The sequence below is a fragment of the Nymphaea colorata genome, chromosome 1 (genome assembly GCF_008831285.2).
Source record: "Nymphaea colorata isolate Beijing-Zhang1983 chromosome 1, ASM883128v2, whole genome shotgun sequence".
NCBI lineage: Eukaryota > Viridiplantae > Streptophyta > Magnoliopsida > Nymphaeales > Nymphaeaceae > Nymphaea > Nymphaea colorata.
In genome coordinates this window covers 27,424,835-27,447,789 of record NC_045138.2, presented here as the reverse complement: position 1 = coordinate 27,447,789, position 22,955 = coordinate 27,424,835, and the positions used below count along the sequence as shown (strand labels likewise).

At 37.7% G+C, this 22,955-nt stretch overlaps 3 protein-coding genes across 7 annotated transcripts; 2 read left to right on the top strand and 1 right to left on the bottom strand.

Moving 5' to 3' along the window:
* Positions 1 to 3,324: 3,324 nt before the first annotated feature.
* Positions 3,325 to 4,284, top strand: LOC116262234 (uncharacterized). The gene has a single exon (XM_031641397.2). The coding sequence runs from the start codon at positions 3,457 to 3,459 to the stop codon at positions 4,099 to 4,101; it is 645 nt and encodes a 214-aa protein (XP_031497257.1). The 5' UTR covers positions 3,325 to 3,456; the 3' UTR covers positions 4,102 to 4,284.
* An 8,402-nt stretch (positions 4,285 to 12,686) lies between these two features.
* Positions 12,687 to 16,833, top strand: LOC116259341 (probable protein phosphatase 2C 66). The gene is made up of 5 exons (XM_031637098.2): positions 12,687 to 13,143; positions 13,696 to 13,992; positions 14,699 to 14,816; positions 15,689 to 15,912; positions 16,488 to 16,833. Exons 1-5 carry the CDS (start codon positions 12,922 to 12,924, stop codon positions 16,656 to 16,658), a joined length of 1,032 nt encoding a protein of 343 aa, XP_031492958.1. The 5' UTR covers positions 12,687 to 12,921; the 3' UTR covers positions 16,659 to 16,833.
* Positions 16,834 to 17,160: 327 nt separating this feature from the next.
* On the bottom strand, positions 17,161 to 22,869 carry LOC116259342 (uncharacterized). Of its 5 annotated transcripts, none has more exons than XM_031637121.2 (5): positions 22,241 to 22,869; positions 21,328 to 21,642; positions 20,956 to 21,061; positions 18,185 to 18,328; positions 17,161 to 18,048 (listed from the first exon to the last, which is right to left on the bottom strand). In XM_031637121.2, the coding sequence occupies exons 2-5, from the start codon at positions 21,585 to 21,587 to the stop codon at positions 17,803 to 17,805; spliced, it is 756 nt and encodes a 251-aa protein (XP_031492981.1). In that variant the 5' UTR covers positions 21,588 to 21,642; positions 22,241 to 22,869; the 3' UTR covers positions 17,161 to 17,802. The 5 variants fall into 5 exon arrangements, with proteins under 5 accessions (XP_031492981.1, XP_031492989.1, XP_031492997.1 ...); XM_031637129.2 differs by having other exon boundaries at positions 21,328 to 21,621; XM_031637137.2 differs by having other exon boundaries at positions 21,328 to 21,613.
* Between the last annotated feature and the right edge of the window lie 86 nt (positions 22,870 to 22,955).

Below are 22,955 nucleotides of genomic sequence, written 5' to 3'. Positions count from 1 at the left end.
ATAGTTATAAATTAGATAATATTTATAAAAAAATAAAAATAATTATAACGAATGAACAAATGCATAGTTGAGAGAAAAATGTATAAATTAATATTAGATAATGAAAATACTTATAATTTTTTTTCCATGTTTCTCTTAACCGTTCATCATGTTAAGTCGAATAGTCTTCGTTAGATAGCTGGATGACTTTAAAAAGTCATGCAAATTTCTTGTATATATATGTATGTATGTATATATGTATGTATGTATGCGGGTGTAGCTGTTCTAGAAAGGAACTCACGATGTTGAATGATATGAATGTAGTAGTGACTTGGTGAATATCTTTTGTGCCTTAAAAGAGCAAAATGGATGACTAGTAGTTTAATATGAATGTGCTAATTACCACTTTAATATGTTGGGCACCACTTTATCATAAGGCATCTACTTTTAGATAATATAAATAACTCCTTTTCCTATCAGCTGCTAAAGGACCATAATCATTGAAGCACAAGCGGGACAAGGTTAACCACATAATTTGTCTTAAAATGTTGATATTTAGTGTTTAAACAATGAAATGGTGAAAGGAAAAGCATATGAAAAGAAGAAGAAAACTTATAAAGTTCAACACTTTTACGTAGAAAATAAGCTAAATAGCCTGTTCTTGTTTAAAGTTTAGAAAAAGGCATATTTTCAGAGAGAAAACAGCCAAATTTTCACATAAAAAATAAAATTGAGAGTTTAGTTTGGTCATATAAAGAAGTTCTTCAGTTAGCTGACTAAATTACATAGAAAACAAGTCAATGAAATCATGAAAAAAATTTAAAGAGTACTTTTTATTATTCAATCAAAACTTAAATGTGCTTTTTTGTAAGTCAGAAAAGAAAACAAATTTCATAGCCTTCCATGAAAAATTGGCACTTTATGGTTAACTATCCACAATCCACAAAATTCTTTTGTAAAGACTACGCTTACATTTTTAAGCATTAAAAGCTTCTCTACACTGGCATCCCTTTGGTTGCATTAATGAAATTTCAATGAGATTTGAGAGAGCAAAGGAGACGACGAACTGAGAATGCATTAAATTAAAAGAGATGATCAGCTGTCACTAGAGTATAAAAATCAAAGAAGTGAAAGAGATAGAGAGAGAGAGAAGAAGACATCATGATGAGAGGAAAAAAAGAAGAGAGAGAGAGAGAAAGAGGAAAAAATGCATGGTTATAATTTGTAGATTCCAAACCGCTATAGCAGTTGAATATAACATGATAACAATTGCCAAAAAAAAAGTTTAAGTACTTTGCGAATATATTTGGGAAAAGGGGGGCTTCGGCTTTTTTCTTGAACAGTAACATGAAATACTCCTTGTACTTACTCAATAATAGAAATATTTACATACTTATACGCTGGTAATTAGGAGGTCAAAATGGACAAGATCCTTTTATTTTTGAGAGAAAAGTGTATTTAATTGACTCATTGGCTAAGTTTTTTGTCTTGTCACTCAAAATGCAAGCCAACTTTTAAAAATTATTAGAAAGATCTTTTCACCTGAGTTATAAGAGAAACACCATTTTCTAAGGATGTCATCCAAACATTATCTAAAAGAAAGTTGCAACTCTGAATGGTCTATAAATTCTAGAAACCAGCCATTGATGCTTATGAAGAAAACATTTATAAGCTATTTATTACAAGCAACTAGCTGCAGCTTGACATGAAAAACTTTGTGCCGAGCTTGAATGACGGGAAATAGGGACCCCATTGGCCTGCTAGAAGAATGACATGAAGGATCTACAGCATTAGTTCAAAGATGAATATTCCTCATCCTTATGAACATCAATTATGAGGTCATCGATGCTCCAATGGCAGTTTGTCACTTACAATAAGAATGCAGGGTCTGTTGCAACTGAGCTACTTTGATCGTGTTGATGAACTTAAGGCACATTCATTTCGACAATCATCATATCATAGGAAGAATTTTTTGGGAAGATTCTTTGGTTTGCCAAATGCCTTCGAGTTCATGACAACATGCTGTTAACATTGATCTTCCTTATTTATATGCATTCGGTTGCCATTTTCATAGTCTGTGCTCAATCTGTTCTGGAGATACACAAAGCAATTTCATATGAAGCCACACTATTTTGATTAATCTGTAGAAAGGGGTGACGTGATGTTCAAATCTGCATTGGTTGGACAAATGGTGATGTTAGACTCAATACATTGAGAGACTACTTCACTGCAAGTCTGAAGTTCAAAGCAAGAGAGCAATCTATGCTTAGATTTGACATAACATTTGCAGCTATTTAGAACTTGAGGGAGATGTTTATGCCATGGCTGTGGTTTTTCCTTAGATGCATCAACATGAAGAGTCCACAAAGCGACGAACTTAAATTGCAGTATATCTGAATCATGGCAGATGGACTGCAGATTTGTCTCCTCCTCTCCTGGAAACTTTTATAGATTGGTCTTCGTATTGAGAAATACTCCTGTTTGGCGTTATTTTCTTCAGAAAGCAGGTCCGTGCAGGACCCATTTTACAACTCTTTGTTATTTTCTGATTAATGAAAGGTTTGAAACTAGCTTTTCTGCTCAAATAAGCATCTGCATCTTCTTTTTCTCATCTTAAGATTGTTTCGTGCTTGCTTGTCTCACTCACAAAACAGGAATCAGTGAGTTTAAGTTGCCTGTCTTTTCCACCAGTTACGTCATTTGAATGTTTCTCTGATATATGCTAGAGTATTTTATAACCTCATTGCTTCTGGAGATTTGAAATGATCTCTTCATGTCAATCAAAGAATCTTATTAAACTTTACAGCCATCAAGATGGAAGGTTTGGAAGTACCCGCTGGATTCTTTAATTATTGGAATAAGATCATTCTGTGGAGATCAATCTTTGGCTACTTTAGACATTTGTTGTCTGATTTTATTTAATATCATGAGCGTTCTCTGTCAGCAAAGGTTATGTAATGAAGTGTTTTGCTGTAAACTGGTGGTCATGGTTCGATTCTCATGGAATCCACACACATTCTTGTGCTGATAATGAAGGGAAAAGTTCTCTCTCTCTCTCTCTCTCTCTCTCTCTATATATATATATATATATATATATATATATATATATATATAACCATTGGTTATATTTGAAAGATCCTAAATTAGGGTTATGAGAAGAAATGGAGATCGTTTTGACCCCCTCCCTCTCTCACACACACCCCAAAAGACGCGCACCTTGACCGGTTGAAGCGGTCTATTGACGTCTCCCTACCCACAAACCGATGACCGTTACACCAACGGTCGGCCATACCCTTCGAGGAGGACACCCTCTTCAAAAACCCCTGTATCATCTCCCTTCTTCCACCACCATTCTCCTGCACTGCACCCAACCACCACCACCACCACCACCATCAGGGTCGGTGCTTGACTGCCGGAATCCAGTTACCCTCTTACCGGACATTCCTATCTCCGGTGAGGTCATACCAACAAGAAACAATGGCATACCGGTTCTCCGCCCTCGCCGTCATCTGCCTAGCTCTGACGGCCTCCGTCTCCGCTTTGGCTCCGGCTGCCACCCCTGCCTCCGCCCCGGCCCATGCCGCTTCACAGAATAAAAGCTCTGACTCCTCGGCAGCCACTCCCTCCGCTGCTCCGAGCGCCACCCCTAAGGCCGCTGCTCCTACTGCTTCCAGCCCGGCTAATTCTTCTGCAGCTGCTCCTACTGCTTCCAGCACGGCTAATTCTTCTGCCGCCACTCCTGCACCTTCCGCCACTACCCCTGCACCTTCTTCCTCCCCTACCGCAAACTCTCCTGCCAAGTCCCCGGCAACTTCACCTTCCGCCTCCACCCCCGCCACCTCCCCCACCGCCTCCACACCTGCGAGCTCCCCATCGTCCACCTCTGCCGCACCTGCACCCGGACCGGCTTCCGACGATGTAACACCTTCCGACGACGATGGTGCATCACCTGCTGGAACGCCGATCAGCAGCCCACCCAGCCCCCCAGAATCAAACCTGGGGCCGTCATCGGCAGTCTCACCAGCTCCAGAGAGTGACAAAATCGCCAGCGGCGCTGCGGCAGTTAAGATCCAGGCCGCCACCTTGGTCGTCATGGCCGTCGCCGCCGCCTGGTTCCTGTGAGTGAGCTTTTTCCGTGAAAGGAGTCTAGAGGCCGTCGACATGTGCCGCTTCTTCTCCCCTATGAATATGAAGTAATGTCATACGGAAGATCACCTTCTCTTTCTCTTCCTGGCTTTTCCCAGGGCCTAAAAGGCTAAAAGTTGAAAAAGTTTATATTATAATTCAGAAAATTTTGCTGTTTTACACTGATCTTGTGCATTTTCGTTGTTATTTTTAACATACGTATATATATATATATACTGATTATAATAAATGCAATTATAAGAAATGCGGGTGCACTTGAGGGAATTTTATAATCCCAAATCTCAAATTCCATGGAACGATTAGATCCATAGTTTTGCAAGTTCATGACTTAAAGATTCTTGAGGGAATGTAATTCATTCATGTTTCAAGCAAGAGATCTATAATCACTGTTGATCTGAACCCAGTAAGAGATCTATAATCACTGTTGATCTGAACCCAGTTTTGAGTCTAATCACAAACACAATCTCCTCTCCATCTTTGATTGGATGGCATCAAACCCGAGTGGCGGAACCACATGATGATTGGTGTGGGCAATCACTGTGGGCAATCACAAACGTTATTTGTTTTTACATTACCAATTTGATATATTTTAGTGTTGGTATATATAGGTGCTCCTAAAATTTATTGAATTAGTGCTTGCACTAGTCAAAATTTCTAGCTCTACTAGTGCATCGAACTGATGACAACCAATTATGGGAATGGCGCTATTATACCTTGGGTTGTTTGGGTTGTTTGGCAAAGAGAACAATTTGTATCGTAAATATGTTTCAAAGATCGAAACGATTCATAAAACAAAGTATTTCATGAATCTACTTCAAATTTTTAAACATATTTATAAAACAATTATAAATTATTTTTATTACCAAATGACCCTTTATGAATGGTTAAGATAACAGCCCATTGGTCAGATTTCTTTAAAAATTTCTTTGACTGTTTAGATGGTCGGCCATTGTTTAAGGCTCCTAAGATGGATGGTTCAGAGTCGAAACCTGAAGGAGGTTGGATATGGTACACCCAAGATGGATCAGTGCTACTAGAAACAGCTCGGAGCGATATGGCAAACTGATTTGATTTTGTGGCAGATTCAAATGAGCCACATGAGAGCTTTTATCAGTTTAGAAATATTTTTAATAGTTTTTTTTTTAATTTTTGATTGATCTTATTTTTAATAGTTTTATTTTGTTAATTTTTTAATTTCACCCAAATTGAGATTTTAGATCATGGTAACTTTAAACTGATATAATTCAAATCTTACATTTTTAAAAAAATCTGAAACTTAAAAGTAAGGTTTTAGATTTTTAATCCAAACTCAATAGGGTCTGGATTAAAAAATGATCAGATTAGATTCAGATTTGGATTTAAGTAATTGGGTTCATATTCAGATTTGGATCAAATATAGTTTTCAAAAATATTTGATACTCAATGTCTGTAACATGGTTTAGATTCAGCTTAAATGTTGAATGTAGATTCAGATGTTAAGCTAAAATTCGGATTCGGATTATGAATTCAGATCTTGGATTTGGACATCGTATAGATTTTTCTTTGTCTAAATTCTAATAAGAATATATAGATATCCAAAGACACAAATATGCTAAAATATACATCCAATTTAAATATGATCCGTTGACATCTCAATTGACGGAGAATCATAGCCTACATTATTGAAGCTAAGTTAAATATCCAGAATGTGAAATCGATAGAGTATAAGGTTAGACAAAGACATGATTTAAGATCCTTAACCATGGGTATTAACCTTCTTGCATAAGTTTAAACAGGCATAGGTGATGGGGCCACGGGGCTACGATTTTTTTTCTTTTTTCGTGGACACTAAATGTATAATTAACAAATTTTCAATTGTCTTTTAAGGGCTCATTTGATGGGCAGGATACCATGTAAGAAAATTCAAATTTTTGAAAATTTTTCCTGCCCTTCAAACTTGGGATGAAAAAAGTGAAGGTTGGGTTCGTTTTCAGAAAGTTCTTTTCTGAAAATTTATTTCCATCTCAAGGGGTGGAAAAAAATTTTCAAGATAAAAAAAAGTTACTGTTGGATTCTCAATGTTTGCTTAAAAAGTTACCATTAAATTCTCAATGCTTGCTTAAAAAGTTACCATTGGATTCTCATAAACCCAAGTACAACAAACACAAAGAGGTTTTGAAAATTTGGATTTTGTTTTCATTTCTTCAATTCCCGAAATAAGTTTGTGGAAACTTCTTTCCAACTTCATATTTCCAATGCATCAAATGGCCCATAAGATAGTGACTTGGGTTTTATGGGGCTGCCCCGGACATAGGTCTGTTGAGATCCAACATGTAAATTCAAAGTTTCAAATTGGGTTTTGCGGGATATATGCCCCACAGAACTAAGCGTGGGCATTGAGCTCGAGTACTTGATGGGTACTCGGCAACCAGCCCGATCAGGCCCGATAGTGTATCGGACCAGCTCGGGCCGGCCTGATTCATTCCGAGTACATTTTTATATTATTTTTATTTAATAATAAAATATATTTTATTATTAAAAATGTATTTTATATTTAAAATAATATTTTTTTTATTTTAATTGAGCCAGACTAGACTCGTTCAGGTTTTGGGCATTGGGCCAGGTCTAGGCTCAAGCATCAGACATTGTGCCAACCCGGGCCCAACTCTTATTGGGCTGGGCTGGCCGAATGCCCATGTATGCACGGAACCCCCACCTATCTCTGCCCTTGGGCATGGGTACTGACCTCCGGCTTTTATATTATTTACCAAGCGACAAAGTCTGGATGCAGTTTCCTCATGACCCAAAAAAAAAAAGATCCTTAGTTTGATGAACTACGAATTTTATGGTGGCGAAAGTAGTTGGATGTATGGTTCTAATGGAGCCTTGGCGCGATCTCTTTCTCGCTCATCGACGTAGCTATTGGGGCTTTCTAATTTCTTCTTTCTCTTTGTCATTTTGTATTGACAGTGATTGACAAGGTCATGCAAAAGCTAGAGGGATTCAGAGCGTGTATAACACAATCATGGACTCCAAATTCAATCACGCAACGCAGAAATGTTTGAGAGCAGTAGTCATTGGTTTGAACATGAAAAGATATCCAACTTGCCAGCTTTCTAGATCTCATTACTTTCCAATAGGAAGAAGATAATTTGGACTTGACCATGATCAAATTATGGACATTGCATGTGTTGTTCCCTTTTTCTTTTATTTTCAATAGTATTAGAGAACTCTAGCTGAACTATGTACATGTCTTTTGTTTCAATAAACCACATGACCTGTCAGTACTTTACAAGATATATATATATATATATATATATATAATCACAGTTCATATTTAGATATTGCATATAGGATCCAAATTCAAACACCTTTTCTCTCATACATACACATAAAATATGCATGTATTTGCATGCAAAGGAGATGAAATGCTTGATTTTATGCTTACAAAAAAATGTTGCTGACTGACTGACTGACAAGTTCCACATGGATTGCCATGGGTTCAGCAGTAACCTTCTGAAGTTAAGGTTCTCAAAAGAAAACTTTAGAGAAAACTGTTAAAAAGTGAAGGAAACCTGGTCTTCCTTGTCCTGAATGATCATGTTAAGAAAAAGGGCTTTATAATATGGATGTGACTGGTTCCTAACAAAGGTCAGGTCCTAACAAGGGGCTGCACCGCTCTCTCTTCTCCAGTGCAGCCACAAACTCATGTTCCCTACTTTACAGAGCACTTGGTACACCTACTTTTCTGCTCTATGATTAAGTGAAAAGCAAGTAGAAGGCATTAACTTAGTTATTTTATCTTTCAACTGGTTTTGGTTTCTTTCTGCACAAGAAACTAAATCTAAATTAGAAAGTAAACACGATGTGATGTATCTAATATTGTAAAGAAACTTAAGGGACTTATATAGGGGGTTGTTAACTAGTTGGTTGTCTAGATTCTTAGTCTTTTTTAGTTGAAACCTATGTTGGTAGGGGGCAGGTCGAGTTCGGTGCACTAGGGATTTGAACCCGATGTGGAAGTGAGTCAGATTGTTACAGACAAGATAGAGTGATTTCATAGCATATTTGTTTCTGGTGTAATGGTGTGTTATTAGATAGTTGTTTCTCATTTAGAAGAGAGATATGATGCATTTTTTTAATTCATTATTTCAAAATGTTATACCCCCAAAGAACCAATACACACTTTTTTTCTCTCTCTCTCCCTCACACACATGGAGGGATTATTTGTTATATAAGACTTCATTCAATATGTAATCTAGGTCAGTATGATAATATTAAACCTCCACTAGTTGAAGCTTTCATCGCAAAACCGTGTTTCTAATTTATAAAACTCTTTGAGTCCCTCAATGACATTTTTGAGATTGATAAATTTCTTTTAGGGCGTGTTTAGATGATAGACATGTTCTGGCAAAATAGTCATTACAAAAGGGAATAAATAATCTTACACGCTTCTTCCTTGGGTGTTTTGCAAAATGCCATTTTCTATATACCATTCAAACACACAAACGAGAATAAGTTCCATACATCTCTTCGTGTATATAACTAGTGTATATTAGATGTGGACCCTATTATCAATATGCATATTTACTTTTATGTCAATACAGTGTATATACATGTGCATGAGATAACAAATAAGTACAAAATAACAAATATTTATGAGATAGTGAAATATCAGACAAATGTATGAAATAACACTAAACATAAGTATGAGATAATGTTTATGAAATAACAAATAATTTATGAGATAACAAACAGATGCGTGAGAGAACACTAGACATAAATATGAGATCATGTTTGAGATAATAAAATAACATACATATATATGAGATAATGTTAAATATAAGTATGAACTAATAAAATATTTATTAGATAATGAGATAACACTATGATGGGGACAAAAGAACGAAAACGTCTTTTTACTGCTTAGAAGGGTATATTGGTCATAATGATATGCATATACAAGATTGACTAATTTTACCTTTATCGAATTCCCAAATCTTTTTTGTGGTTTCTTTTTTTTGTCCCTACAAAAGTTTCTCTTTGTATTACCCATAGACATTTATTGTCATTATTAAAATAGTGCATAAAATTTCATGCAGGGGAGGCACTGAGTCTCTTCCTTCCCTCTGGCAGGTCGCCAGTGGTGGTGGGTGAGGAGCCAGACTTAAAAGTAATATCTGACAATTTAAGGGTGGTTTAGATGGACGACCTTGTTTTGATGTATAATGCATCTAGAATCATAATTTAGTAAATATATAAACAAAAATAAATAAATAAATAAATAAATAAATAAATAAATATATATATATATATATATATATATATATATATATTGATTAGCAGAACCTATATTTCCAATAAAATGGAATATCTAGAGGGGGAAAAAGTAGCATAAATTGAATGGTGTACATCACTTTTTCTAAATCACATCTGATTTTAAGGAGTAGATGACATGAGCCACATGATAAGCTACTACCTAGGATCAAAAGTCAAAATTCAGCTCAAACATTTCAGGGTATATTTGTCAAACAAAGTTAGCCGAAGATGGGATGTAAGATCACCCTTTCTTTTTATCCCATGTGAGCCAATCTGACCTAAGATAACTTTTCTGATGTGCAACCTTCCAATGAACTACACAGTTGGTCTTTTTCCCTTTTTTTTTTTTTATAGTCCCAACTGCCTACCATGGTTGAGCAGACTTCCAATCATGTCAATAGAAAAAAAATGTCTACTAAGAAGTTTCTCACAATTGACGAGAAATTCAAAATTTGTGAACTCTGACCTTTTATTTATTTTATATATATATATATATATATATATATATATATATATATATATATATATATATATATAAAAGAGTAATACATATAAGCTAGGAGAGAAACTAGATATTTTTGATATATCATAAGATGGGAACAAAACCAGATAATATGAAATGAATAAATTAATATATGCATGATTGTTATCTGACAATGTAGATATGACCTAGGAACAATTTGATAGGACATGTAAAGAAGGCCCCAAAGCGCCTTTTTTGGGTGATAACGTCACCCACTAACAGTGCCAAAAAAAATTGGTACAAGCACATTAACGTGTTAGCACTAAGTTGAAAAAGTATATATATATATATATATATAAAAGATAAAAGAAAAAAAAGCTATAGACGATGAAAATGTTAAAAAATCAGAATCGCCATTCAATATATATATATATATATATATATATATATATATATATATATATATATATATATATATATATATATATATATATATATATATATATACTAATTTTACAAGCTATTCGACAATTTGGATAAAATAATTTATTAAATGTGATTGACTTTTGCTTTTTTCTAAAGCAAACGTTGTTATTCCTATAAAGTGGCTATCTGATCTTTTAATTAAAAGATATATCGCTCATTCAATAATGAATGCAACCAATAATAATTAATTTAGCCTAAAACTAGTCCCGCATTTGTTCAAAACCGCGGGTCAATGATAGGCAAAAGCTTTACCTTTTTTTCCAATAATTTAAGATTTTGGAAAAAAAAAGGGTCCCACATCACGAACTTGGGATAGGCTTGAATTAATGTGATTCAGAAACTTCCAATCCTTTCAACGGTATATAAATGCTTCTTCTCCTTAACTTTTGTGATTATAAATGCTGGACCATTTGTTGAATAATTACAAACTGTTCCCTGAAATATTGAAAAAATGCCGTAAATAAACCAAAATAATTGTATAGTACGTAAATCATAATTTAGGAATATTTCATTCTTACCTTTCAAATGTTTACTCACAAGACATGAACACAACATGAAGGCAAGAGGAAAGAAGGGGAAGCTTTGGTGCTCTCTTTCTCTCTCTCTCCCTCTCTCTCTCTCTCTCTCTCTATATATATATATATATATATATATATATATAAACCCCTATGTAAGTTAACTTGTTCTAATTGCTTATTTAATTATGTGCAACTCTATGTATAATTGTTTTCTGGAATACAAAAATGTTTTTTTATTTATGCAAATACCCACAATGTAGGCAGTGTCAATGTGTTAGATGCCATCCCCAACAAACTAAATTTGCTTCAAGAAATAAGCATGGGCAAATGATGACATCTCTAATTTGTCCATGATAAGATATTGACTGACATTTGAATTCATGTTGTTGCCAACAAATCCCTAATTTAGGAACTCGAACGCAATCATTCGAGGATGATCGGCGTGATTATACATAATAAGAGTGGCTCTTAAGCTAATTACATTTTTTTTAATATGCTTAGTTACATAAAACCAAGGTAAGTTCTCTTCTGTTTCAAATAAGAGGAAAATCTTGCACACTTGCAAAAATTAACATCTAACCACTTCTTTTCCAAATCCACTAAGTGAACAAGGTGCTCTGAAAAGTTCATCCTTCTTGAAGATGTTGAAGAGGTAAGAATAACTTCAAGCTGTGAATGTGGGTCACATTCAATACAATTAAATACAAAGTTAGGTAAACCTAATAATGAAGATATGCCTTCAAATAATGAATATTGCCCTCAAAGCTATAGATGGTGGGGGCCCTGGAAAAACTTTCATAAACAAAAGGAAGATGACAATTGCTGCTTTTGGGACCCCATGCATTTGGTGGGTAATGATAAGGAAGGATTCTGATGACAAGGAACCTTTTTTGTTCACGAATGTTTTACAAGACCATATCATATCATACTAAACCATTAACCTTGGAAATATATGATATATATAGTGAGTGAACGATGATTCTGGTTATTTAAAGTTATCAAACTGTCCTGGTTAGATGGTTGGGTCTTTCTCTTTCTCACACTCACGCACGCACGCACACACACACACATATATATATATATATTAGTGAAGGGACCCTTCACATGTCAATTTTTATGCATTCAAGGTTGATGGCCCCAAATGGATGGTCATGGCCCACCTAATATTTCATGAATGCACATAATAAGCGTATATATCCCTCAAGTCAAGGTCTACATGGCAGGCATGATAAATATGTAGAGAGACGTGTTTGCTTTTAGCACATAAGTTGATTCTTGGGTAGTTTACACGAAATATGCCTAAAAGAAGTTTGTCTGAGACCTGCAACTTGAAAAAATTGGTATTTCAGAATTCTACTAGAGATCTAAATGGTTTTGGTTATGCCTTTAGAATGTCGGTCTTTCCCGGTGCTGCTTTTTCAACAGGATACGATTTCTTGTGTATTTATCTTACATGAATCTGAAACTTGTAAAATCTAGAGTTGGGCTTTTGAGTTTCACTTTAGTTCTTGTTTTGAATTAAATATAATGTTATAGGCAACTGCCACTTTTACCATAGTAAAATATTTTGCTGTTTGTGTTACAGGAAATCGTAAGGAAGACGGTGCAAAAGTTTCTACTGAGTTCTTACAGGTAGAAAGATATCTGCGAGAGAAATGATTTTCAAATATACAAATGAACAATATGCTTTGTTTTGAATCTAGCTTTCTTACAGGTATGAACTTTCAAATTTCAATAAAAGCAGAGCCCATTCTTGTCAATGATCTTTGATGTTATACAATTCTACCTTCGTTCCTCTTTCCGCTTTACTTTTAGCAAGTTTTGGCTGTTTTCCTCCTTTCTTCCTGTTCTTTTGCTCGTGCAGTTTATTTTCAAATGGTTTTCAAAACAGTGAGCCGATGGGGCCTTCAATCGATTGTTCGGCAACCAGTTGAATCGCTTTTGGCTTCCTCCATATATATTGCTATTCTCTTTTGAACTCAAAGAACTCATTGAATTTGAGATGGTTGCTGGCTGTTGAAGGAAGGTGGCATGGGTGCTTGCATCTCTGCAGGAAAGTTCGGAGACTACTGTCACGGAGTGCCAAAGGAGAATTCATGGTCGGCTGATGAAGAAGAAGCTCAAAAAAGAGATGCGAGCAGCGGAGGAGGAGGGAGGAGGATCTGCTGTAGCGGCCAACTACCTCATTATGTGTCCCTCTACTCCCAACAAGGCAAGAAAGGCCCCAACCAAGACGCTGTTGTATTCTGCCAGGTCTCTCTCTCTCTCTCTCTCTCTCTCTCTCTTTCTCTCCTTCCCTCCCTTTCTCCCAGAGTTCTTCCTGATTTTCGAGGATAATTGAATTTCTAGAGGGGAGTTCTTCCGATTTTCAAGGATAGTTGAATTTCTCGATTTTCTTTCAGAAAGATGGCTCTGTTTTTCGAAAAGCTTTATAAGCTTCCAAAACAAACTTGGTAGAAGAAGTGATAAAACATAGAACGGATGAATCTACAGGGAATCATTGAGACCTGAAAGGCTGAAACAGTTTTGAAGATGTCAGGATGGCTTTTGATGGGCATCTCTAAATATATCTCCTAATTTTTCAAATACGTTTGAATGCAACTAAATCGCTATTCCAACATAACAATCTGCTGTTTTTAGTGGTCTTCTGTTCTCAGTTACAGACACAGATGCTTTCCTTCAATGAAATGCCCAACAGGAGAATTCTCTCTCTCTCTCTACACACACACACACACACACACACATGCACATACATATACATACATATACATATTAACAAAAGCAACTTTGTTATTTTATTTGAAGGATTATGCAACTGGAGGGGGAGCATTTTGTGGGGTGTTTGATGGTCATGGGCACCATGGTCACCATGTGAGCAAAAGAGTGAGGGACTGGCTGCCTGCAGTGCTGCTGAGGCAATGGAGGCAGTGGGCTGCCCATGAAGGGGCAGAAGGGAAGATGGTCACTGATTCCTCCACAGCCTTTGATGTTTGGAAGGAGTCATTGTTCAAGGCCTTCATGATGATGGACAAGGAGCTCAGGCTTCAGCAAGCCATGGACTTCTCATGTAGTGGCACAACTGCAGTCACTATCATCAAGCAGGTACTCTTCCTTTCCTTCTCGGGTCCATGAAGGCTATGTCACAGGGACACTCACTCTCAACCCCGGTGTCGTGTCGCGTTCTGTCAGGTATCAGGAAATCATGGTATCGATAAACAGACTCGAGACAAGCGTTTCATGAATTCGTCTCAATCTTTAGGGCATATTCATCAAATAGTTACACACTTATGGATGTCAATTTCCATGAGGACATTCTCATTCTCAAACGAGTTCCAGATGCAGTTGGTCACTCATCAATCAGGAAGGAATGTGGAATGAGGAATTCCACTCCCTCAAAAAGCTGCCTTGAGAACAGGAAGGACTGATGAGAAATCCACTGTGGAAAGGGACCTGTTTGCTGGAATTATGTGAGTGGGAATCTATCACAGTGGAATTTCTGTCATGGGGGGGCCTGTTCTTGTGTCAAGGTTCAATTCCCAAAGGCCACAGGATGAATCACCAAGAATGATAGAGAGCAAAGGATCTAATCCTAGCCTGCACAAGATTGGGTTGTTATAGTGTCATAACCTGCACGAGCAATATGTGACTCGAGCCGAGTTCGAGCTCAACAAGCTCATTGTATATTCCTAGTTTTACGCCCCTAAAAAAGGGTTTTTCTTCTCATTTCTCAAAGTTTATACTCCAATATTCTTGTGATGTATGTGCATATTTTTGCAACTTATGCTTGCAAGGGTTAAAATGTGAGCAGGGCGATGACCTGATCGTTGCCAACCTTGGAGATTCAAGAGCTGTGCTGGGGACAATTTCGGAAGATGGGGCTTTGACCGCGATCCAGTTGACCACTGACCTCAAGCCAAGCGTGCCACGTAAGCCCTAATATTCCTTTGGAGCTTTTCATAATTAGGGCATCTTTGTAGTGATAGTGGATCCAGCACAACATGGTCATGAACCGGGTCCACCGGGCACTGGATCTTAATTTGGGCCCAGACCGCATATATCCACATGAGGATGGGACCCAATTAACTACTATATGCTTTTCTGCTTTAGCCCCACATTCGTATGGGGAGGAGATGAATTGCTGGTTTCCATGGTCATTGGTCTGGTCCTGCACTTATTCAACAACAACTTTTTTTGAGAAAACAATAATTTGTAGTTATTGTTGTGACCTTGAAAAGTGAACTACAATAATAGTATGTAAAGCTTCAAATGAGTAAGAAAGCTTGAAAATAATGATGTATTATATGTTTTGAGAAATCTTCAGTAACTCATAAGCCGTGTTTCAAATTATATGGGCTTTCCTAGTTCATAGTGTTTCTTGGTACATCTAAAAGGCAGTTTTGAGGTGGGTTTAGATCCATTATACCACATCTTCAGCCTGTCTTGGATGTAGATGTTACAAGTCTTTGCAATTTTTAAATTATCTAAATGATAAATCCATCATAAAGTTTTGAATTTCTTATGAGTTCAAGCTTCAGGTCAAAATCTGCAACTGGGTTTTGTGTCCCAAGAGTGGTTTTCCTGTCATCTCGAAATTTATAGAGGTCTGAAGGGAAAGAAGTCGCTTGTTTGATGCGTTTGCATGCTGTTTCTTTTGTGCATCTTCTCGTTTGGTGTGCCTCGCTTTTCTTTGGAAAGCTGAGAGTGGAAAACATTTCTGAGAGAATTTTGGTGGTGCATATATACGACTATTTCCACAGCAAACTACTCTAACGTGAGGTATGCACGAATGCACTTGCAGAAGAAGCAGAGCGTATAAAACGGTGCAATGGCCGGATATTTGCCCTGCCCGATGAGCCTAAGGTGCAAAGAGTGTGGCTACCCAATGACAACTACCCAGGGTTGGCCATGGCCAGAGCCTTCGGAGATTTTCGCCTAAAAAGTTTCGGGATAATTGCAGTTCCTCAGGTCTCTTACCGGCGACTCACCTCCGCCGATCAGTTCATCATCCTTGCGACCGATGGGGTAAGCTACAGTTCTCAAAAATGTTACGGCAAAATTCTGGAAAATATAAAGGAAACTACAGATTTCTCTAGGTTTGCTCAGAATCTTAAATGGCGTCCAGGAATTCAGAAAGTTAACTGGAGACGCGAAGAGAGAGAGAGAGAGTAAATTAAGTGAAGCTAAGAAACTTAATGGATATATGGCAATTTGCGATGAAAATTAAATAAAATTGACTATATCAACATGGATATATTGCAATTTGCAATGAAAATTAAACAAACTTGACTATACCAACATCCAATCAAATTCATAAAAGTCTAGTCTATCTTAGATGCTTGGAACCTGAGGCAGCCAAACGTAAATTTTCCAGAGAAACCCAAGCACGAATTCTCCTGATAAAGAAACGGTCTTTTGTAACGAAAATAACTTGCTTGTTTGCATAAAAAAATAACTGACATGAGATGTTCTGCAAGCAGATTTCTAGTTTTAGCTCATTTCATGACGTACTACAGTGTTCTGACGAATGCAGAAACTTGGTTTTAGTCACTGTTTCTCTCTTATAAATACAGTACAAACTCTGCTTTTCAATTACGCAGGTATGGGATGTCCTGAGCAACAAACAAGTAGCATCTATTGTTTGGTCTGCACGGAGCAGAGAAATGGCTGCAAAAATGGTAGTGGAGGCTGCAGTGCATGAATGGAGGAGCCGGTTCCCATCTTCAAAAATGGACGATTGTTCAGCAGTCTGCCTTTTCTTGCGTTGCTAGAAGAAGGCACAGTCAACAGTTTTGAAAGGTGGATGGCTTACTGTAAAAAGACGCCATGAAAACATGAACACGTTTATGCAACCGTGTTACGCCTGTAGCAGTTTCTTACGTTGTTCGTGTTTCAGTTGGTGCCAAACATGTCGCTTAAGGAAAAAGTGTGAAAATTAGAAACCTATGGATCATTATCTGTATAATATGCACATGCTTGGCTATGTCAAATGATTGCCCAGTTCGACGGTATTGGAAGCCACTGTTACAGTGGGTCATATAACGCCTGGCATATATTGGGCCACATCAAACCAGAGCCAATAATGAAGGACCATAGTCACCAAGAAGTGGAACAGGAAGAGATCAGTAACAAAATTCAGTACATTACTAAAGGTCTTCAATTCACAAAATAAACTGTAGAATGAACTATTAATGTTAGTATAATAATAAACAATAGACAGAATAAGTTCTGTTTAGTTTTCTATCAGTTTTGGTTTCAGAAAACGTTAAGATATTCCTTGAACACCAAGCTGCAAGATGGGAATTTCATGAATCAAATTCAAAAGTCAACACCATAGGAACTTAGTTCAAATCGTATCATTCATGAGTTGTACACAAGAGTATTCCTTTAATCCCTAAATCCTGCCTTCAAAAGAACAAGGTTTTGAAGGCGCATTTTAGTCGCTTCTTGACAAGTGAATTGTTCCCTCTGTCAGTCCGTCAAACATATTGCACATCAACGACTAATTAGACAGAGTTTGCCAAAAACGTAAGGGACTAACGGCCTTTCTGTGTAAACCATGATGTATTCATTGCGTCCGCAAATTTTACCAATGTGAGTATGACTACTAGCTTCCCAAGTTACAACAAAATTCATGAACACTGAGATTTCTCCTGCCCATAGATCTGGCTGCATTGTGAAAAAACACCAAATTCCTCAAGGAGAGTATAGGCTTTTTTAGAGCGATTTGCCAAACATCGTTCTGAAATAAAATCTTGGACCTCCGGTTGCTATTCTAACTGTTGGTTACCAACTTCCCCTGGTACTTGGAAAAACAAAGGAAAAGAAGGCCTCTCTTCATACTTTGGTCTGTGCAAGCATGACCTAAAAAAGGCAGCTTAGCACTAGGAGCAGCTGGGCTTCTACTGCATCATTTCACTCGGTGATTTCTCCTTCTTCCGTTCCATCATCAACCAGGTCACCGTAACTTACTGGCACACGCACCCTGTGCCAAACAGAAACACGGTTTTGCGGTGAATCATGTTTAGACAATTCATCCTGCACTGGCTCAGCAGTTGATGAATTCTTCAAACATTCACTAGTGGCCATATCAGATGAGTGTGGTGTTTCCACAGTTTCTTTTTGAAGCTTATCCATCACTCGGACTTGTTTACGTTGCCTCTGCAAAATAAGAAAATAACCACATTCTTACCCAACAGACCAAACAAAAATTTTGAATTTGTTTCTAAACGGCCAGGGAACTGCCAGTTACCAAGCCATATGTAAAAGTAGATCATTCACACGATTAAGTTTGTACCATGAATTTCTTTCCCCTTGCCATTATCTCCCTATAAGCTTTTCGGTCACGCAATCTAAGGATGTTCCATAATATGCCACCCCCTGTCCGCTGGCGTGTACCATCAACAGTCATTTGACCCCCACACTTCTGAATTGTATCCACCTGCAAGACATGATACCACATAAATCCAAATTTCAATAAAGAGAACCAACAGGAGCATTGACAAACCAGGCCAGGAAAAGGATGACCTTTCTCAGAATCAGACCAAAGAATATAGTTCCGAATAAGAATTGGAAGAATGTGCAACTTAAAGGAGAAGGCATTCACACATAAACCAAAATGAGATTCAAGTTGCAACATTTACCTTATTTCTGAGTAAAAAGGAATAGAAAAAATGGTTGTTTTCCATATATTTAAGCTAATACACTGATGGAGCTAACCGTTGCAACTTGCAAGCATGGAGACATTAAGAAGTACACAAGCCCAAAGCAATTGGAATCACAAAAAAAAAAAGTGATACCCCGAGTACTAAACTGCAAATTGACATAACTATGCAGCCAAGGAATCATCCAAATATGAACTACAGTTCTAGGTGAACAAAAAATCTTGGAAGCAGAAAAAACTGTATGTGTAAGCACAACTTGAAGCAAATTTGCAAGGAAAAGTTCCCTCACATCATGCTGACATTGTTTGGTCTTTCGCATCTCTATAAAGACCAGCCAGAAGGATCCAATTTATCAGCTAAAGGATTGTGTTTCCGACTTTATATTAGAACTGATTTTGCTTTATGAATTTGATCCAACTGATACCATGACAAAACCACCAATAGCAGGTGTGTTCTTTCCTAAATAAAAGTGAGCTTTCCTAAATAAAATTGAGCTAAGGCTTGCCCTCCCCTGAAAGTAACAGAAGAATTTTGAAGAATTGACTCATGAAACTTGTTGAGGAAGTCTTTTATTTCTGCAGTCCATGAAGAAATACCATGTATAGAGAAATTTCTCTATGAATGGACAGCAAAGTTTCAAGGTTCAAAGTTGAACACGACAAGCAAAATAATCAGAAAGAGTTGAAGGTTGTCATAATTTTGACTTTCCATTCCCTAAGCACCAGATCCTCAAAGCCTCTTTAAACAATTTCAGCTTCTCAAATTTAAGAAGCAGAAAGACAAATTTTCTATATAGTAGTATCATTGGACCGAATCAAATCCTTAATAGCTTTGAAAGGGGTTTAGAAATTAGACTTCAACGTCCGAGAAAAGGCATGTGCTATTTTTCATAAAGGCTAAAAAAGAGTGGGAGACCTTCAGGTATGGATGGGAAAGGTATCTGCTCACCCGTGCATTGAAGGACAACTAAGCATGGTAAACATGCACCTCCTAAGGTCGAGAAGTCTGACAGATCCCCCAAAAAAAAAAAAATACCCCTATCACCATAAAAGAAAAATGAATGGTCTACCAAGATAGCAGAAAGAATCATTAAATTGTTTACCCAACTCTACTGCAACTCAGATTCATATAATTTTAGTGGCTTAGAGGGCTCTTAAGTAGAAGTGAGATCTAACTTTGTCTATTCCAATTCCTCAAGTTCATAACCAGAGTTTTTGGAAGTAGTTGTTTCCAAAGCAAAAAGGGCAGGTGTATTCGATGCTGCAGTGTTGTTTTATTTTTCAGGTGACCTGTACAAAATGATACCCAAGAAAATTCTCATGTAGATTAGAAAAATTGACTGATTTAAATAACCTACATAAGACACAAACCAGAATGTCCTATTAGGAGAAGTATCCAGCACTCCAATCACATAGTTTGTAAAGCCATCTCGTCAAGTAAACATGATGAAAACCAGCCATCTTTCCTTAAGTTGGCTTCGAGGAGGATTTCAATTAGTGAAACATGAAGTTTCTTCTCTTGAGTGGACAAAATATTGCAACAGAAAAAAGAAAACAAAGCATACCAAAAAAAAAAGTTCAAATTTGATCATGAATAACTTGGATGGAGGTTTTTGGCATCTTCCCAAAACTGAAAAAATGAGGAGGAGAATTTTAATCTAGTAGCTAAGAATGTTACTTGACATTAGCGTTTTCAGGAGTTAACGTCCAGACATTATTTGGTGTACCACGTCAATGTGTTCTCGAGATTTTACAACAAACCTCTCATGTTAAGCTCCGGAAAGCTTTGTCATTGTGAAAGACTTCTTAAGTTGCCTCAACTCTCAGCGCAAACGAAGGTAAAAGAGATACATTTCATCCACTAATCTGGACAAGAACCAGAAATTTTTGCTCTATATATTGCAGTAAATCAATTTTCTAAAAGTTCGTTACCAACTTGGAAAGGAAGTCCTTTGTGTTTTCCCCTCCTTTTCTAAGGAGATATACTTCATACAACATAACACATTAGCTCACTAACCATATTCTTATGGTATGTTAGAGATATCACCTGTTTAGTTTCAATACCAAGAGAGCCAGTTACACTTTTTTCAGGCACAAAAGGAAAAGTAACTGAGTCTAGAATTTTGTTATCCACTAAGTACAAAAAGAATGCAAAATATCCTGACTAATGCAAATACTACAATTGTGTCATAGGTAAAATGCCTGAAACTCCCTATCATTTTTCCCCTTTATTCTCTGATAGTTGGTTAAGGCATTTTTGTCGTAGAGACCAGAATCAAATAGGCCAAAGATGAATTACGTGGATGTAAATATGGAACTAGGTGCAACAAACAAGAAGTGGCCAATAGTAGCACCAAAAGTATTAGATAGCACCTATGAGGAAGGGAAAAAAAAAAAAGGATTACCTCAGCAACAAGATCGTTTACTGCTGCAAGTCCAAGATATTTGACAGCCTCACGAACAAGGTGTATCTTCTTCTCATTTAAACGTCTACTGGTTTCCAAAACAAAACTGTATGTACAAAAATACAACATGATTAGTCGAACCACAAAGAAAGTACAAGACAATTATACTACTCAAATTGCATCTCGCAAATGATGTAGCCTTAAGCATGAGTGCAAGATTATTTCATCTTTGACAATAACAGTTTTCAAGATTCCACTTTAAACGCCATTTTCAAAAATTCTTTCTTTTTAGCTATCTAAACAGCAAGACACATCAGAAATTGATTTCAGAGTAATTGGTATTAGTACGATACAGTAGCATCTGTTGCTAACCTGTCCATATATGTGCTATCATCCTTTCTAGCACCGTTAAGGTTCTTATCTCTCTTTCTAGACTTCCGGCGCCTCTTCCGGGATACCATCTTTACATCCTCTGTTTTTCCCCGAAGGGAGTCATCACCTTCAGCTGTACCAGTCACATCCTCGACATGTTCTGGCAGTTCCTGCCCGTCTTCTACATCGGCCATCTCCACATCCTCAAAATCAAGGGCCTCATCTTCATATATCGCTTGCAAAAGAGTATCCTCCTCCATGAAAATTGCAACCTGCAGAGTTGGACCTGTGGTACTGTAATACCTGGCCCAAATACTTTTAGATGACAATGTATGGCCTTAATCGGTGGGTAGTGGATGCTTTTTCTGAAACTAGCTATGGAGAAAATTACAAATAAAAATCTGGATGCTATTTCTGAGACTAGCTATGGAGAAAACCAGACACTACAAACAAAAATCTCCAAACTACTGAGATACATCAGAAAAAAAATGCCACGCAAACAAATTGATGGTAAACAGGAACTGCACACGTTCGCCCTACAGAAAACTACATCTCATTTTTCAAATATCAAATGTGAACTGGTGCTGACGGGGACAGACAGGGGACAGGGAAGGGACCTAGGGAAGGAGACGGGCGAGAGTGCTGGGTTCGGAGGAGGGATATGACTGTGCGGCCACTCCCCGGCGCTGCTGGGAAAGGAAAAGGGGGACGGGGGAGGGAACTGGGATAGAAAGGACAGGAAAGGAGCAGGGGAAGGAGGGGCGGGCGAGAGATGAGAGCAGGGAAATGGAGATGGGGAAAGAGGGGCGGGCGAAAGACGAGGGCGGGGACATCCTAACGCTCAAAAACATCCTAACGCCAATACCCTTTCACAGAACCCTCATAAGAAACAAAATGAAAAGCGAAAACTCACCGAAACAGGAAACCTTCACAGAACACAGCAATGCTCGCCCCGGCAATAACAGGGACCCATCCAACACGCAGACAACTGGCACAGCCGAACACGAGAGAGAGAGAGAGAGAGAGAGAGAGAGAGAGAGAGAGAGAGAGAGAGAGAGAGAGAGAGAGAGAGAGAGAGAGAGAGAGAGGTGTGCTAATCCCTTGCTTCAGAGAAGTGACGACCGCGGTTTTCGGCGACAAGCTCTCAAGGATTAGATGGATGGCGGATGATTCTTCGGGAATTCAATAGAAGCGGGGAGGATTCCGGCTGCTGATTCATTGTCAATCTCGGGCAGCGACAACAGAAGACAAACCGTTACTGTTGACAAGAACGTCCGCGTCTGACTATGTAACTGAAAAAGCACACTGCCCGGATTCCGTTTCCTGACTTTGCTGCACTTGACGCTTGAAATATTCTTCTCCCAGCGAAAAAAGGGCGATCATCTAGGGTTCCGTTTCAAGAGATCCATCATCGGACATAGAAAGATTACCGTGAGGAGCAGCGGCAAGAGGCCGCCGGAGAGAGAGAAATTGCGCGGCGCTTACGTTATAAGTTTTTGTCGGCTAAATTTGGTTACGAGCGGCGCATATTTGAAAATACTAGAAAAACGTGACTCGGCGGAAAAAACTAGAAAGAATGATCCCTGCCAATCCAATTACTTATGAAACAAAACTCCACAAAATAATAC